Source organism: Physcomitrium patens, chromosome 9 (assembly GCF_059467195.1).
Source record: "Physcomitrium patens ecotype Gransden chromosome 9, ASM5946719v1, whole genome shotgun sequence".
In the NCBI taxonomy this organism is placed as follows: domain Eukaryota; kingdom Viridiplantae; phylum Streptophyta; class Bryopsida; order Funariales; family Funariaceae; genus Physcomitrium; species Physcomitrium patens.
The window spans coordinates 5,204,733-5,219,442 of NC_143418.1; the positions used below are offsets into that span (position 1 = coordinate 5,204,733).

The following is a 14,710-nucleotide window of genomic DNA, read 5'->3' on the forward strand; positions in this document are numbered from 1 at the left end:
CATCAATAAAACTACTCTTAAATTCTATAGCACATCAAGTATTCAATATATTTCTTTATTATACTTCAAAAATTTCATCTTAGTATCAAATAATGTATTAATAAATTTGTAATCGTTTGTGATGTAATGCTTTGATATTTTTTTAATGTTCTTGGTTTAAAACATAGTAATGGTGTATAAAAATTATTTCCTTACAATTTCTATCATAATACTATAATAAAATAAAATAAAATAGATCCATCTTGTACTATTTCAATCCTTGACTTGAATACACCAATTGAGTTCTTGATTGCATAATTAAACAATTTATATATATAAACACTAACATAACAGAAGTTCTATGTTGTACAATATATAAATAGTAATTAAAATTATTTCTATTGAATCTCAATTTTGTATAAGTTGCATCAATTTTTTGGTACCGTGCCCTCATGAGTTTTTTTAACTTACAAAGTAATTTATTGCATTTACAAAAAAAAATATTCATAGTTTTGTTACATAAATTAGTTTGGGTGCTTCTTGTTAATATCTCCAAATTTATTATTTTAAAAGAATATTCTCTACATTTACTTGATGCATGTGCACATTTTTACGTTTTTAAGTTTTTAATGCATATAAATCTCGAATAAATAGCTGTAAATAGAAGTAAACAAAGATAAATAAACATAAATAAAAGCTTGTTCAATGAAAAAAACTTATTTTTCAAGAAATATTAAGAAAAGCATCCTAACTATAAATAAAATCATGAATTCTTTTGGATATGTAATATGACTGAAATTTTTTCTTACAATTTGATATCTTTAGAAATCAACTATATACACAACCTACAAGTTGCACATTGTATTGAATAATGATTGTCATTGTCCCCTATATAATGAAACCATCTCTTCTTCACTTTTACACTATTTTTAAAACCTGCCACCTTTGAAAAGCTTCCAAACTTCTAAGGTTTTAAGAAAACAATCTCAACAGAATTATTCACAGCAGCCAAGTAAGGTTGAAAAGAGCAAAATATAATAAACCTACTTTTCAAGCAACAAGCAAAGGATTTGGAAGAGAAAAGAGAATTGAGGATATTTCTGAAAAATTATCGATACCTCAGTAGTCTTCGATCCAAAGAAAAGAAAGTCCAAAAATGGACCTTTGGATCGGGTAAGAAATGCAATGTTACAATGTCTTGAATAGTATCACATGATGTAGAATCTACATAGCGAAATCAGGTGGAATTCACAAGGGCAACGTAAGATGGGAGGTCTTCAACACGATCTACGTCATCCAATGCCAATTCCTTCTCAAGCTGTGAGCGAGTTGCTTGCAGAACAACGTTGAACTCCATGTAAGAGGCCCCTAATGCTAACCATTGTGCATCCAGCAGCTGAAATGCTACACAATATAGCATATCGAAAGCATTTTCATCAGTGGCCAGAATATTAAAGAATGATGCCGCAGAAGACGAATTGGGCTTTGCTGCACGTAGATCTAGCAGTTGTATGAGCATGAATGTAATGTTGAGTCCCCCGACTGCAAATGGATATTCCCATTCAGCTCTCTTTCCTTCTTCCTTGTGCAACAACCTCTGAAACACAGCTGGAAATCTGCGAGCAAAGAAGAGTAAGTTCTCCAGTGAAATAAATCCTCCTCCTCTGAAGTCAGTGGAAGGATCATTGCCTTGCCAACCCATATCCTTCCACTGTGGCGACACTAGTCCTGGCATGGCTCTTTCTGGAAACGATGCCTGCCAGAGGGCTTTCAAAGCATCCTGATGCTGCGGCAAAGTTCCGTCGAAAGGTACGGCAAGCCGTTGCTGAAGTTTCTCTAACCGTCCGACCTGAACAGGAGAGAGGTAATAATCGGGCTTATCACCACCGCCACCATGAAATTGACGACCAAGTACAGCCATGAATAGATTGTTGCCTACCCGGAAACCACCTGCTAGCACAACGATAGAGAACCATTGGGCCCACTGTGCAAGCAATTTAGAGACATTGTGTGTCCACACTTGATCTTCTCTTCTCTTCTTGTCCCTCCAATCCCGATCGTCATCATCATCACTGCTGTGATTACCTAGAAGAGGCTCATTCAAACCCTCGACAGCGGACGACGACTCCCGATCATACTTTCTGCCTCCAACATCTTCATGGTGTATTCTTCTCCGCAAAGCCCCTGCTGAATTCATCGCCCTTCTTCGTTGATCACACTGGCTTTGCCTTAATCCTCTAAGACCACAGGCACCCACTCCTCAATACCCGAAGTAATGCAGCTTATAACCTTTTAAAAGTTGGTAGCAAGGAGAATCTACAATCGAACAACTAAAGCGACATTAACTTCCAATCTGAATGGGCTAACTCTAATGACTCACAATCCGTTCACAATGAGCAAACGGGGCCGAAAGTAAGGAATATCACTCCTCTAACCTGTACTTAAGGTGGATCGCAACTTAGGTCTGACAGAATGAATTCGATGTTTGGACATCAGGCCGTGCTCCTCCCGGCGCTCCACAACCTGTAACCCGTCCACTTTGCAGCACGAAAGAGTGTGGCATACCATCTTCCGCTCAATCAATAGACTCCAGACGCACTAACGAACCAGACCCTAGCCATCATCCTGCTCCGTCAACCAAATTAATTCTCCTCCAACTCCTATACATCCCCCCGCAATAAACAAAACAACCACCCATCACCATTACTCACCATCAGGTTATAAGAAACCCGAGGACTGCGTCAAAATCATCGACTCACCGAAGAAGCAGTCACGCGACACAAATTTTCGCGAGTCTTACAACGTGACGTAACGTCCACGCCACGCAATGCTCCGGGACGCGGATTGAGGCAAGCGTAACGACGACCAGCCTGTGCAGATGACCATGGCTATGGCTGAGCAAACCCTACGAGGAGGATCGCCAGGGTGGAGCGTGATTGGAATAAGAGGAAAAGCACGAAACCCTAATCGGAGGAAACAGGGGATGCTGCTGCCATTGATGCTGTTGTTGCTATGGGTGATTATTGCGTTGCTACAGTCCCCTTCCCCACGTCTGTCTGTCTACTCTTTCGTGCTCACGTTCGTTAATGTTTGTTAAAGTGTCTGACTTGGTTTCTGGGATTGCATCAGCTTGTTCTCTCGCTCTCTCGCTTCATGGTCATGTCCTTTCACGTGAGTGACTGAGCTTCCTACACTTTGATTTGTAGAAAAATTATGTATTTGTTGTAAATGTATTTATGTAAATTATGTATATGTATTTAAATATTAAAAAAATATTTTATCCAAACAAGAATTTGTAAGAAGTATATCCTAAAATTTCACAATATAATATGGGAATTGATATTTCTATTTACACTTTTATTGTTTTCCTCCATCATGTAATTTTCATCATAATATAATAGTTCCACTACATTTGCGGAGTTACAAACAACAAGTTGCATTGCCTTCACAAAGTTCTAATCCTTCTTTGCATTCTTTGCCCACTTTCATTTGCCAACATGCTTTTCCATGCTCTCACACACATAAAAAATTATTGCTACCATGCAACTATTAAATATTTTGCAAAAAATTATGTTAAATAATTATAATATAAATAAGTTAAAATACAATATCATTTTAAAAATACTTTAAATAATTACAATATAACTCTATGTCCATCCTTTTATTTTAGTTAGTTATTTATTACAGCAATAATTTCAATTAAATTTCTATAAATTTTGAATAAAATATTTTTATTACATATTTTCTATCATCTTACAAGTGACTACAAAAATATAATAAAAAGTGGTAAATAATATGGTGGGTACACTACCAAGAATATTTTAGTTCATAACACAAGAATAAAAATGCCTTAAAAAAAATAAGATAATTTTTTTTTCTATATTTTCAGAGAATAATTGTTGTATTAAAATTTATATTTATATATATATATATATATATATATTCATTTATATATATCTAATTCCACATACACATATGTTTTAAGGGTACTTTCAGTAAACTCTTCAACTTTGTTTATCCACATAAAATTTAAAAGATTGTTATGGATTTTTCTTAATAGATCTGTGAAAATTTTAGTTGAAAATAAAATAAAATAAGCTTAATTTGATATTGGTTTGGAATAACCATATCTATTATGAAATGCCAAATTATAAACTTCTTATATTTTATCATAAATTTTATGACATATATTAAAATATTTTTTGATGTTATGTTATTCCAAATATTCAAATCATATTATTTTTTATATGATTATTTATAGTATTTAGAAAAGCATTTAATAAATTTTTATTGAATATTAATAATAATATTTGTACCAAAATTATTAAGTTTAGAATGATTAATAAACTAAAAAAAGTGGCCTAGAAATCAAAACATTTTCAAGTGAATTCTGTTTTGTAAGGAATAATTTTTAAAATTTAAAAGAAAATCAGAATACTCATTATTATGTGTATGTGTATACCTATAAAATATTTTATTAAAGAATATTATAATATTCAATTAAATTATTGATAATTAATATCACACTCTTATTGTTATTCTAATGTTTAAATTCTTTTAATGGTTATTAATTTGTGTGTTTGTATGTATGTGTGTTTTCACACATTATTCTAATAAGACAACAATCTAACATTACAATATGATGCCAAAATAATTTGTATCAAATTTTGTGTGGTAAAGTTTACATACTCAAATATCCTCCAAAAAACAAGAAAAAACACACAAATCCACAATTAGAATAGATAACAAAAACCACCACTACATTTTTACAAACATCTCCGGCCTTTATCAAATTACCTTGTAGACCATAAATTAACTATTACAACAAGTCTAATACACATTTTCAACTATCAAAAATCATTTTTGACCTTCAGTTACTTAAAACCCAATTAATTAACTTTGAACCTGTATGATTAATTCATAAAACAAAAAAAAAAATCTTTACGACATGGATGGGTTTGGGGTCCAGACAAGGTGGGGACAAGGTCAAGGCTGGATATGGTCAAAACAAAGGTGGGGTTGGACAATGTGAGGTCATGACAGGGGCATGATAGAGATGGAAGATTGAGAACAAGGTCAGAGACAAAGAACATGTATAAAATGGATCATGAGGTGGGAAGGGGGATGTAACTTTAACAAGTCCCTATATATATGTGTGCACTTTGGAACAAGTACATAAATTTAAAAAGATACAATCTATATCACACATGTTGTTTATTTAACAATACATCTTTATCCCCCCATTAAAAAAATCAGATTTTTTTTTTTATTGTATATATTAAATATTGAAAAAATATACACATATTTGCAAATGAAAATACACATATTAAAACAAAGTTCATAAAACGAACAAGAAGTTATCTACCCAATTTATCTTATCATGTAGTAATAGTGACTACACTTTACCAAACACTTGTCTCAGCTATTAAGTAGATAATGCGAAATTGGGTTCCAGAAAAGTAACAATTTCAACAGCATCGAATGGCACAAGTCACTCTCACACTTACGTCAAAGGAGAGTAAATGGATCCAAGCTTCTGCACGGAGATAAGGCTGGTAGGCGGTTCGTTTTCAACTTTAAAGTGAAACGTTTGTAAATTATTATATATATTGTCCAGGGATGTAACTGTGCTGCAATGCTGATGGGATTATGGTGACAACCCATGAAACGCTGCATGAACCAGACTTGTCATCCTGCCGACAGTGCGATCAAGTCGCTATGAACGCTTCCGTGCAACGGTTTAGTGGCCTTGGTGGTAACAAGGTTGTCAGATCGATATGGATGCAAGAGGACGTCCTTGGAGGCCCCACCGCGTTTGGAAATGTTGGGGTTGCGGACAATTCAAAGCCCTGCAGTGAAGCCAAACACTTCACGAGGGTGAGGCAAGAATTAGACGGGTGTGCGGTGTTGGTGGTTGCCATCCCTTCAGAGCATCGGTTGCATCTGGATTTGAAGAGCTACGGGCCCTTTGGGGTTTTATCTCTGGGCGCGTGAAGGGTCGCTGCCCCTTTGGGTCGAGCGCAGACAGCACGGAGGATGAAGAACGCGAGGGAAATTCAGATGTGGGGCAGGGGTCCAGTTGACATCAGGCAATGTAATTCAGAGATTATTGTAGGGATTCCTGAACCAATTTGTATGGAGGATTTGAAGCTATTTGAATTTGTTTCATTGGTTCTTAATCGCCCAAGCTAGTTGCGGTGCAGGCGCCAGGAGGCATTTAGCGGAGTAGAATTGTGAGTGTAAGATTACAAGGTGCCGAAGCGAATCCCGCAATGGCGAAACCAGCAGTGGAGGCAGCCGAAGACTTAAAGTCACTGCACTGGGATTTGCGATCCAAGGTGGGAGACTGGGACCCCAAGTGCAAAAACGCAGGGCCGTGTCGAGTGGCGGGATGTGGCGCCCGCCCAATGCAGTCGCCGCTTACCTCTGATTTGTCCCTTCGGCTGAGCACTTGGGATTCGGAGCTTACGGAAGCATGCCCCCAGCTCGCTGGAGAGTGCGGAGGAACGTGGATTGCGTCGGGCGCAACAGGAGGCCCCGTCGGTCGAGGCCCCATCTTCGCCTTGGATTTGGCACCATGTGATGACGTTGGGTCTCCGCCGTCCCCGACCTCGCCCAAGGTTCGGATCGTTCCCAGCGTCTCGAAGAAACTTGTATTGGCATACCGGAACAAGGAATCCCTCGTGGAAGAAATTATTGATCTGAAGAGGGCTGTGCAAGACCAGCAGATGCACATCCAGCATCACAAGATCCAAGCTTCCATTATTGAGATGGAGAACAGGTGTGTTGCTTCATACCTCTTTCTTCAATTGTTTCGATCAATATTGGGGTTTTTAACGGGCAGTTTGCAGAGATTCTTTTACATGGGGTTTAGAGCAGAGTAGTGCTGTTTTCAATTTGATAGCAGAGTTGATTTTTATTTTTATTTTGGAACAAAACAAGGAGTGATGTACAATTTGGGCTTTGTAGCCGTCAATATAGTATGTATGGTCCCACCCCCGACCATATTTTTGAAATGAGGGTGAGCTTCTTGATTCAAGTAGCTGATCAATCTGGGAGGAGACGACTTGTCACCACAAATCCCTGTGCGCTGCTTCAAAAAACTACATTTTGAGGCTTTCCAGGGTTAAATTGGGATCTAGGACATCGATTTTGGAATCAAACCGTTTCAAACTATACCTCGAGATTGGTAAATAGGAAAGAAGTGAGGCTTTTCGAAATGATTTCGCATAGTACTCTGGACAGTATGGACCGCGTTACCCAGGTATAAATTCGTCCTCGCGTGTTTTAGTGGACTTCGTTGGACATGTATAAAATGTGATTGAGAATATGAACTTTGGTACTGTTCACTTCGATATTACGGACTTGATAACACGAACATGAGCTTCATTAAGGTACTTCATCACTGGCAGGAAAATGATAAGGGATATTGAAGACATGGAGAAACCCAACTGCCATTCCAAAGCCACAAAACCTCAAGGAACAGTGAAACTACGTGCTAGAATTCAAGGTTAGATTCCACTCACTTAGTCGTCTGTATAGTTTGAGTTAAATGTCTTCAACTGGGTTATGTTCAAATCTTCCCATTGGCAGAGACTTCTGGGTAACATGCAGGTTTGAAAAATAAAATCGCACAACTACAAAATAAGGCAGAGCAGCAAAGCGAAGAGATTCACAAGCTTCGAACTGATGCCCGTGTGTCGCATACTAAAGTATGCTTCATAATCCTCTTGGGTTAAGAGACAGGCTAGAATTTTGATTCAATCTGAAATTATTTTAAATTTAGATGATGCTGCATAAAGTCCTTTTCCTCAACTTATGTTCATTTTTTGGCCTTCATCTGAATAGTTTCTACATTCAACTGCACAATGCGAATGAATCCTCAGGAAATAGAGTTCGAGCGTGATGTTTTCGCGGGTGAGATCACAAGATTAACCTCACTTGTGAAGCGACTCAAGCAACTAGTTAATTATGCTGCGACCTTGGAGGATAGGGATCAGATAGGGCCCATGACCTTCAGGGTCAAAGAATTAGAAGATGAAAGCATCAAGCTTGAGGAGGACAATGCAGTATGTACATTTCAAAACCGATTGTACTTCAATTAATTCGAGACTTTTCATTTTTTTTTTGACCAATGTCTGTACACAATGCACATGCTTTTTGGTTCTTAGCTTCTGTTACGGCTATCCACGCATCCTGAAAATCAGGGATTTGTCATGTTCTCTCGGAACGCGTCTGTGGACTGTGTTCTACAGAAACTGGAAAAGGAAATGGCTAAAACAGCGCATACTCTGAAATGGGCTCGTATCAAAGCCAACGACGATACGATGGAGGCGAGAAGTGCTGAAAAGAAGTGCAGGGATTTGGAGCACGCCAATGTGAGGATGGCAGCAGCAATTGAGAAGACTAAAAAGAGCAACAATCAACTTTCGAGTCATTTAAAGACCACACAGAAGACGCTGAAAAAATTAAAGGGCAGCTTCTTCTGAAGTCCCGCTGAAGTTTTGCTTTTCTATCACGAGCTTTGCAAGGGGAGATGGGCCCCCCATTCTGCATCCATCAGAGTCCTGATTTTACTTCGAAGCGTAGAGGCTTGAGTGTAAATAATTGATCGCGGAGCCATTGGTTAGAAAAACGCTGATGCTCAATGTAAGTATTGCCCAATTACAGTGACCTTGAATAGGCAGGTTGTAAAATACAGGAAAATAACCTTCACAAGTTCACAAATAGCTCTTCAGAAATGAGAGTGCACTCTGTCATGAAGAGATGCTCCTCTCAATTGTGACGCAGTGTCTTCATGGCGGATAGTCTACACCGGTAAACTTCAAACATTGACTTTTGGTAGAGTTTATTCATTTTGCCATCAGTTGATAGGACTGAGTGAAAAAGGTAACATTAAAACATAGGTGTTCGTCGGCCTGTAAAAGGGTAAAACACTTCACTGATCTCCCGAGCTTGTCTGTGTCATTAGAAAGTTCATCGATCATGCTCCAGATGTCTAGATTGTAGCGGATTAAGCATGAAACAGGGGCATTTTTTGGTGAGAAACTCGTGTGTATGTCACGTATTTCTATACAATTAGACTTCGGTAATTCTGTTTTCTTGAATCTTACATGATTGCAGTGACAAACGGACTGCAATCTCTAGTGAAGTAAACGAACTAATGACATGGGGAGCCTCTCAGTGGCTGGAAGTCTAAATTGCACAAGTGCTGGACCGTAAGCTTTGTCGCACTGCACCCTCGACAGCACTTAGAGATTTTGGCGCCTTCGAAATTCTGTGGAAATGGGATGTCATTCTCTCAGGAATCACTACTTTCTCGGGGCGTGGTTTCCTAACAATGGTAATAGTGCAGTTGACAACAATTTCATTGTCTACTGGCGCATCAACTAGTGCATCCTGTTGTCCAACAGCGATTGCGTGTCCTAGCCTGTGGATTGTGCTCTCCAAGCGCCTGATCTACATCTGCAATTGATCCAAACCACATTAGGTTCTAACCACATAATGTATTTGCTGATGCTGTTACGAAACCACTCACCATAATTTAACTTGATTAACTGTAAGTGAAAACATGCAGAGCAATGTTCAAGTATAATTTGTAAAGAACTAATTAAACGAACATTCATTTCGTATATTTCAATACGTGGACACATAGTGCGATAAAAATTTAAATAGAAGAATGCCTCTAGAGGTCCTAACTTACCACCAGGCCAACCAGGGGAACCAATGTTTCTACATGCTTTCTTCAGTGTTATCTGAGAAACTCCAAGCTTCTTGGTAGCCTAGACAACGCTAGGGTGAAAACACATAGAAATATCCGACATTTACGAATGATTCGTGCCAACTCCCTGGAATTTGAGAACACAGACCATTAGATCACATGAATAAGACATACGAGCAATAAAACACCGGCACATCAAGGAAAAAACACAATTTCAGCACATCAACACAGAGAGATGCACTTTTGGTTAGTAACTATCCAACAGGAAATCAAATCCACAAGTGTTTCAACTGCCAAACGACCTTCTGAACACCTCTAATAAAAATCATAAGCAAATTGGAATCATTTGTTCAACAACGATGAAACGCTTCGAAGAGCACCTAACAAAAAATCACACAAAAGATTCACAAATTCTGACGCACCTTTACCATCTCCAACTGTGACCTAAAATAGAGACTCGTCCCTATAAAAGACACTCGTTTGGTTTCTCACGGTTCATATACCTCGCCGACAAGTCTGTCACTTCAGAGTGTTTAATCTTAACATACGATTGAAGCAAGCATACTTATACAATAAACCCTTTCTCAAAAACCCAGTCTTGACGGGTACCTCTACCACTGAGATAAGTTCCTGCAGTCTCGTTCACATATCGCGCCGAGCTCCACTGGTGCTACCTCGCAGACACCGTGAACTCGATCTTTTTCACCAGTCCAGTGACTCCATCGCCACGTCCTCCACTACCATTTTCAGAACTAGCGGGTGGAGATGTCGGCTGCTAGACTTAAGTTTTTCAGTACTGTTCACATTCTAGATATGTCCCACGAACTACCTGGACTCTACTGAACCAAAAAAAACTCTTCTTCCTTGAACTCAACAGGTAGCTTCACTGTTTACTTCTCGCATCTTCAGGTGAAATAATAATGTGAACAAGACCTCTTTCACTCTTAATTAATTCCCTTAAAGTGCATACCTTTACGACCTTGTCGAGTTTTATACGGTTCGTCTCGCAGCAATTAGATACAGCCCAAGGCAGCCTAATCAACCTCCTCCAGTTATTCAGACCCATGACCGGCTTCATTAAATGATTTATCGTGAAACTTTGAGGTTCTCTTTTCCACTTTTATGATTCCTTTTTCCACATTCAAGATTGCCATGTGTAGTACACGAGGGTCAACGTCTATGATTTTCGCACAAGCCCTTAGAACAAAGAGATAATCTTCATGAACAGGTCGCATATCGTCTCTAGTAATCACGTAAGTCCAATACTCGTTCTCCCGAGGCACATGTTTAGGAGGGTCAATGATACAAAACCCAAGATCCTCCATCCCTCTTAGTAATGGATCTGTCTGTAACTTTGATGATGTTTTCTTCGACTTTTTACCAGGCTTCGATTGTTTATAAAAGCTATTTTCTTCAGAATCTAAAAGCAGTAATCCATTAGTGCCAATGTCAGATTCCGTGTTTTGTGATTCTTTAGATATAGTTCCTCTCAAAGAACCCTGCAGGAAACAAAATAACAGGAAAGCTGTTGGTCACTCAACGAGCACAGAAACCTGAGAAATAATAAGGCAAATAATCAAGGCTGTATCTTGAGCACTTTAGCTTGATACGAAATCATGTCCAAGGCTATGTCACGTGATTTATTCTTGCAGTACTAAATGCATAAGAAGGTTTTGAAAATATTCACGCTGGGTATCTATTAAAAACGCCAAAAAGAACTAGTGAGCCCACAAACTAATTACGCATGAACATGTATAATAGAAGTTAAAACAGACAGGTAACCTGTTTAGCAGACTGTTCGTAAATTCCCCAAAAGTAATCACGTAGGTCTTCATCATTCGACATGCCATCATTAGCAAAAATGGTTTCTCGACAGTACCGCAAGTAGTCTGTGAGCTGCTCTTGATCATCTGTTTCAGGCCCGTAATACCACTCAGCTATATAGACCAAATACCTGTCACCTATGATGTTACCGTGGTAGAGAATGCATTAAACAATATGATTGTTTACCTTCAATCACGACTTCCCAAATTTTTCTTTTTCTAGAATGAAAACAACCTTTTAAGTGCTAATAACAAAAAATTCACTAGTAAGAAGGGGACAATAAGGAAAAAAACTGCAATTCCCCATAAATAAGTGAAAAAATCGTCACCTGATGTTGATTACCAAATACCAGCAAATGTCAGTGTGATTACAGCTAGACTCAAAACCTATTCAGAAAGAAACATGCTTACAAAGGATAAACTGTGCCTTAGCGCTGCCAAAATATCAATAAGAGGGAAGCCAAGAAGAAAAATGACTAGAGAAATCACCAACTTGGTTGATATCGTTATGCAGTAAGAGCTTTATCTTCGTTACAAACTCTTCCGCATTCCACTGCTCTTCCTTTCGCACTTCCAACGTGTCCATTGATTCATCATCTCCACTAACTGCATCAAAGTCTTTACTTGACAATCTGTATCTACCATCCAGATTGTAAAGAATCTTGAAGACAACTACTAACGCTGCCATTACGTATACGCGAGTAGGGACTTTGCTCACTTGACTGGTGAGCCACAATCCTGAACTTGGAAACCACTCATATAATCTACAAACATAAGGTGCTAGTTTCTCAACAGGAAGGTCGAGTTCTTTCAAAAATCTCCTAGAAATTGCATGGAAATTAATCGGAGGCAATTCTAAGCCTATTCGATCTCCAATTAGACTGGCAAGATACTCTACTACTCGAGCATTTGTCATTCTTAGAGGTTTAAAGATCTTGCTAGCTTTGAACAATTGAAGCTCAGGTATCCAATTAGAACGCTTTTCAATTGCTGTATATGCACTCAAGTACGGTAGAGTTCCTTCAAATGCCCAGTTTATGATGTCAGTTGGAAGAATTGGTTCCCGGGCCAAATGGCATACTAGATACGTTATTGCAAGTGAAGAGCGGAGAGGAATTCGTGCCTTGAGACTTCGAAGCCATACAAAGCGAGTCCTTTCACCATAGGTGGTCCAGGGCTCACCAACAACTCTTTTCTTCCTTCTCGGCTTTACCTCCTTGCTAATTACAGGTTTCTCATCCTTGTCAAGTTCCAACCCTGCCGAACACCAACCCACACCAACAATTCACAAATGTAAGAATGGAAAGAATTGCAGGAATACAAGGTCATTGGAGGCATGACGACTGCTACAAAGACACAAAATAGCATGAACAAAATTGAAAGAATCGTGTAGTCATCGAATATCGCAACCAAGTAAAGATTACTGACAATTTCGGGAAAATTGAAATGGGTGAGAGACGCGGAACTACCTGCCAGGGCATTATTCTCATCTTCCGTATCTTCCTTGTCCGACTTCTCATGCTGCGCTTCTGCGACTAGCAAAGCCTCTTCCGCCCACCCTTTTTCATACACACAAGTGCTCCTCACAAACTTCATCCACACGGGCCCCAGAATGCCACACACCAGCGGAGTGACCCCGAACGATTGCACCAACGCCTCACATTGCATCTGTACCAACATCTGCACGCCCTCGACATACACTTTCCGCACCCTGGCCGCCAACTTCTCTGATTCCGTCAAACCTAAATCTTCAATATCAGACTGAGGATTCCCAGGTATCTGAGAATGTTTCACAGACTGAGCGAAAGGCAGAATATCGTCGCCAAATTGAGACTGATACTGAGATTGGAATTGAGAGGATTGAAAAAAGGCGAGATCATCTTCAGTAGCCAATTGCGAAGCCTGAGTTGCCAAAGTGTTCTGTAATTCCTGAGTCGCAAGTTGAGACTCTTTACGTGCGATACCGCGCTCACGAACGTTCCTTGCATTGTAGACGTGCGTGTCGTCGTAATCAAATGCTTGATCCTGATAAAATTGAGATTGGGATCCACAAACGTTGCAATATGAAAAACCATCGCCGCCAACTGATAAATCAGCGGCGCCACACACACTACAAAGACCCGACATCGCTACAAGTACCAGCAAGCAAACCCACACGCTAAACCCTAACTACCAGAACCGAAGAGAAACATATCGATTTTGGACCTGGAAACAGATTCCCCACAACGAGGACTCTTCAAACCCGCCAGAAAACTCTGTACATATTATCCCGTGCACTCTGCAGCACTAAATTTGACACAACCCCAGTGATGCCAGATTGTTGTATACAACTCTCAATAACACACACTGCTCAAAATCACTCTGCTACAAACTACAAAGTTCTATCTACACACGCAGCGTCTGAATTCTTTTGCAAAGCCATTAAACTTGAACACAGAGAATTTAAACAGACTTGTGCTATGCTTAGAAACTCTCTTGAAACCCGTCAAGTTCGATCACCATGTACAGTAATCTTTCTCCTTTTTCGTCGACTTTTCCCAAAAAATTTAAGGGTTTTCAAAAAAATAAAATAGAATAACCTTTCGCAGATATTGATAAGAGAAATGCTTCCAATTGCATCGGCAGCTATACATAGTAACGATTTCTTCACAAATGATTGGAAGATGGATATAGCTACAGCATAGGTACATGGACTTGGTGTGTTGGCTATGGGCTGTGCATCAGTCCTCCTTCCGCTGACTTCTAGAAAACATTTTGAGCATAAGCGGGTTCCTTGAGAATGCATCGATACATAATATTCTGGAGCCAGTGGAGAACTGAGCTATCTGTAATTTCAAGCATGGCCAGGCTCTCTAGTAATTTGGCGATAACTCTTCTGTGATGTTTGAGGACTTAGAAGAGTGATCAACAGCGAAGTGCGATTTTGCCAAGTAACTGCCCAAAGTTGTGCCAGGTCATCTTACATCTCGCTGAATTAGGTCTAAAGTGTAAGCAGGGCATGGATGACTGTGAAATAAAATGCCGAGATTGTTCCTCGATATATCTTAAGGTTGATTGATTGTTTGCTGATTGAGCGTCCATTAGTGCAGAGCTGGTGGGTTACGTATGATGTGTTCAAGTTCGGGATTCAGGAGATTATTACAATGTGGCGCGACTTGGCGCTAGAAAATCGGAACGTGCAGGGAGG

General features: G+C 39.3%; 3 protein-coding genes across 22 annotated transcripts; 1 reads left to right on the plus strand and 2 right to left on the minus strand.

Annotated features, from left to right (window-relative positions):
* Positions 1–1,076: 1,076 nt before the first annotated feature.
* Positions 1,077–2,955, minus strand: LOC112286971 (uncharacterized). Of its 10 annotated transcripts, none has more exons than XM_024529484.3 (3): positions 2,691–2,955; positions 2,415–2,502; positions 1,077–2,216 (listed from the first exon to the last, which is right to left on the minus strand). In XM_024529484.3, the coding sequence occupies exon 3, from the start codon at positions 2,174–2,176 to the stop codon at positions 1,217–1,219; it is 960 nt and encodes a 319-aa protein (XP_024385252.1). In that variant the 5' UTR covers positions 2,177–2,216; positions 2,415–2,502; positions 2,691–2,955; the 3' UTR covers positions 1,077–1,216. The 10 variants fall into 10 exon arrangements, with proteins under 10 accessions (XP_024385252.1, XP_024385251.1, XP_024385256.1 ...); XM_024529483.3 differs by having other exon boundaries at positions 2,415–2,516; positions 2,739–2,936; XM_024529488.3 differs by having other exon boundaries at positions 1,077–2,295; positions 2,415–2,516; positions 2,739–2,936.
* A 2,763-nt stretch (positions 2,956–5,718) lies between these two features.
* On the plus strand, positions 5,719–9,708 carry LOC112286889 (uncharacterized). 4 transcript variants are annotated; one of them, XM_073536478.2, is made up of 6 exons: positions 5,736–6,073; positions 6,183–6,760; positions 7,392–7,489; positions 7,594–7,691; positions 7,866–8,048; positions 8,235–9,027. In XM_073536478.2, exons 2-6 carry the CDS (start codon positions 6,252–6,254, stop codon positions 8,466–8,468), a joined length of 1,122 nt encoding a protein of 373 aa, XP_073392579.1. In that variant the 5' UTR covers positions 5,736–6,073; positions 6,183–6,251; the 3' UTR covers positions 8,469–9,027. The 4 variants fall into 4 exon arrangements, 3 of the variants coding, with proteins under 3 accessions (XP_090109129.1, XP_073392579.1, XP_073392578.1); XR_016504708.1 differs by adding an exon at positions 9,103–9,708 and having other exon boundaries at positions 5,737–6,760; positions 8,235–8,628; XM_090253003.1 differs by having other exon boundaries at positions 5,719–6,760; positions 7,866–8,052; positions 8,235–8,376.
* Positions 9,038–13,715, minus strand: LOC112286886 (TATA box-binding protein-associated factor RNA polymerase I subunit B). Of its 8 annotated transcripts, none has more exons than XM_090253002.1 (7): positions 12,993–13,715; positions 12,017–12,780; positions 11,483–11,610; positions 10,671–11,199; positions 10,310–10,472; positions 9,683–9,827; positions 9,038–9,444 (listed from the first exon to the last, which is right to left on the minus strand). In XM_090253002.1, exons 1-4 carry the CDS (start codon positions 13,648–13,650, stop codon positions 11,190–11,192), a joined length of 1,560 nt encoding a protein of 519 aa, XP_090109128.1. In that variant the 5' UTR covers positions 13,651–13,715; the 3' UTR covers positions 9,038–9,444; positions 9,683–9,827; positions 10,310–10,472; positions 10,671–11,189. The 8 variants fall into 8 exon arrangements, with proteins under 8 accessions (XP_090109128.1, XP_090109125.1, XP_024385018.1 ...); XM_090252999.1 differs by having other exon boundaries at positions 12,013–12,780; XM_024529250.3 differs by lacking the exon at positions 10,310–10,472.
* Between the last annotated feature and the right edge of the window lie 995 nt (positions 13,716–14,710).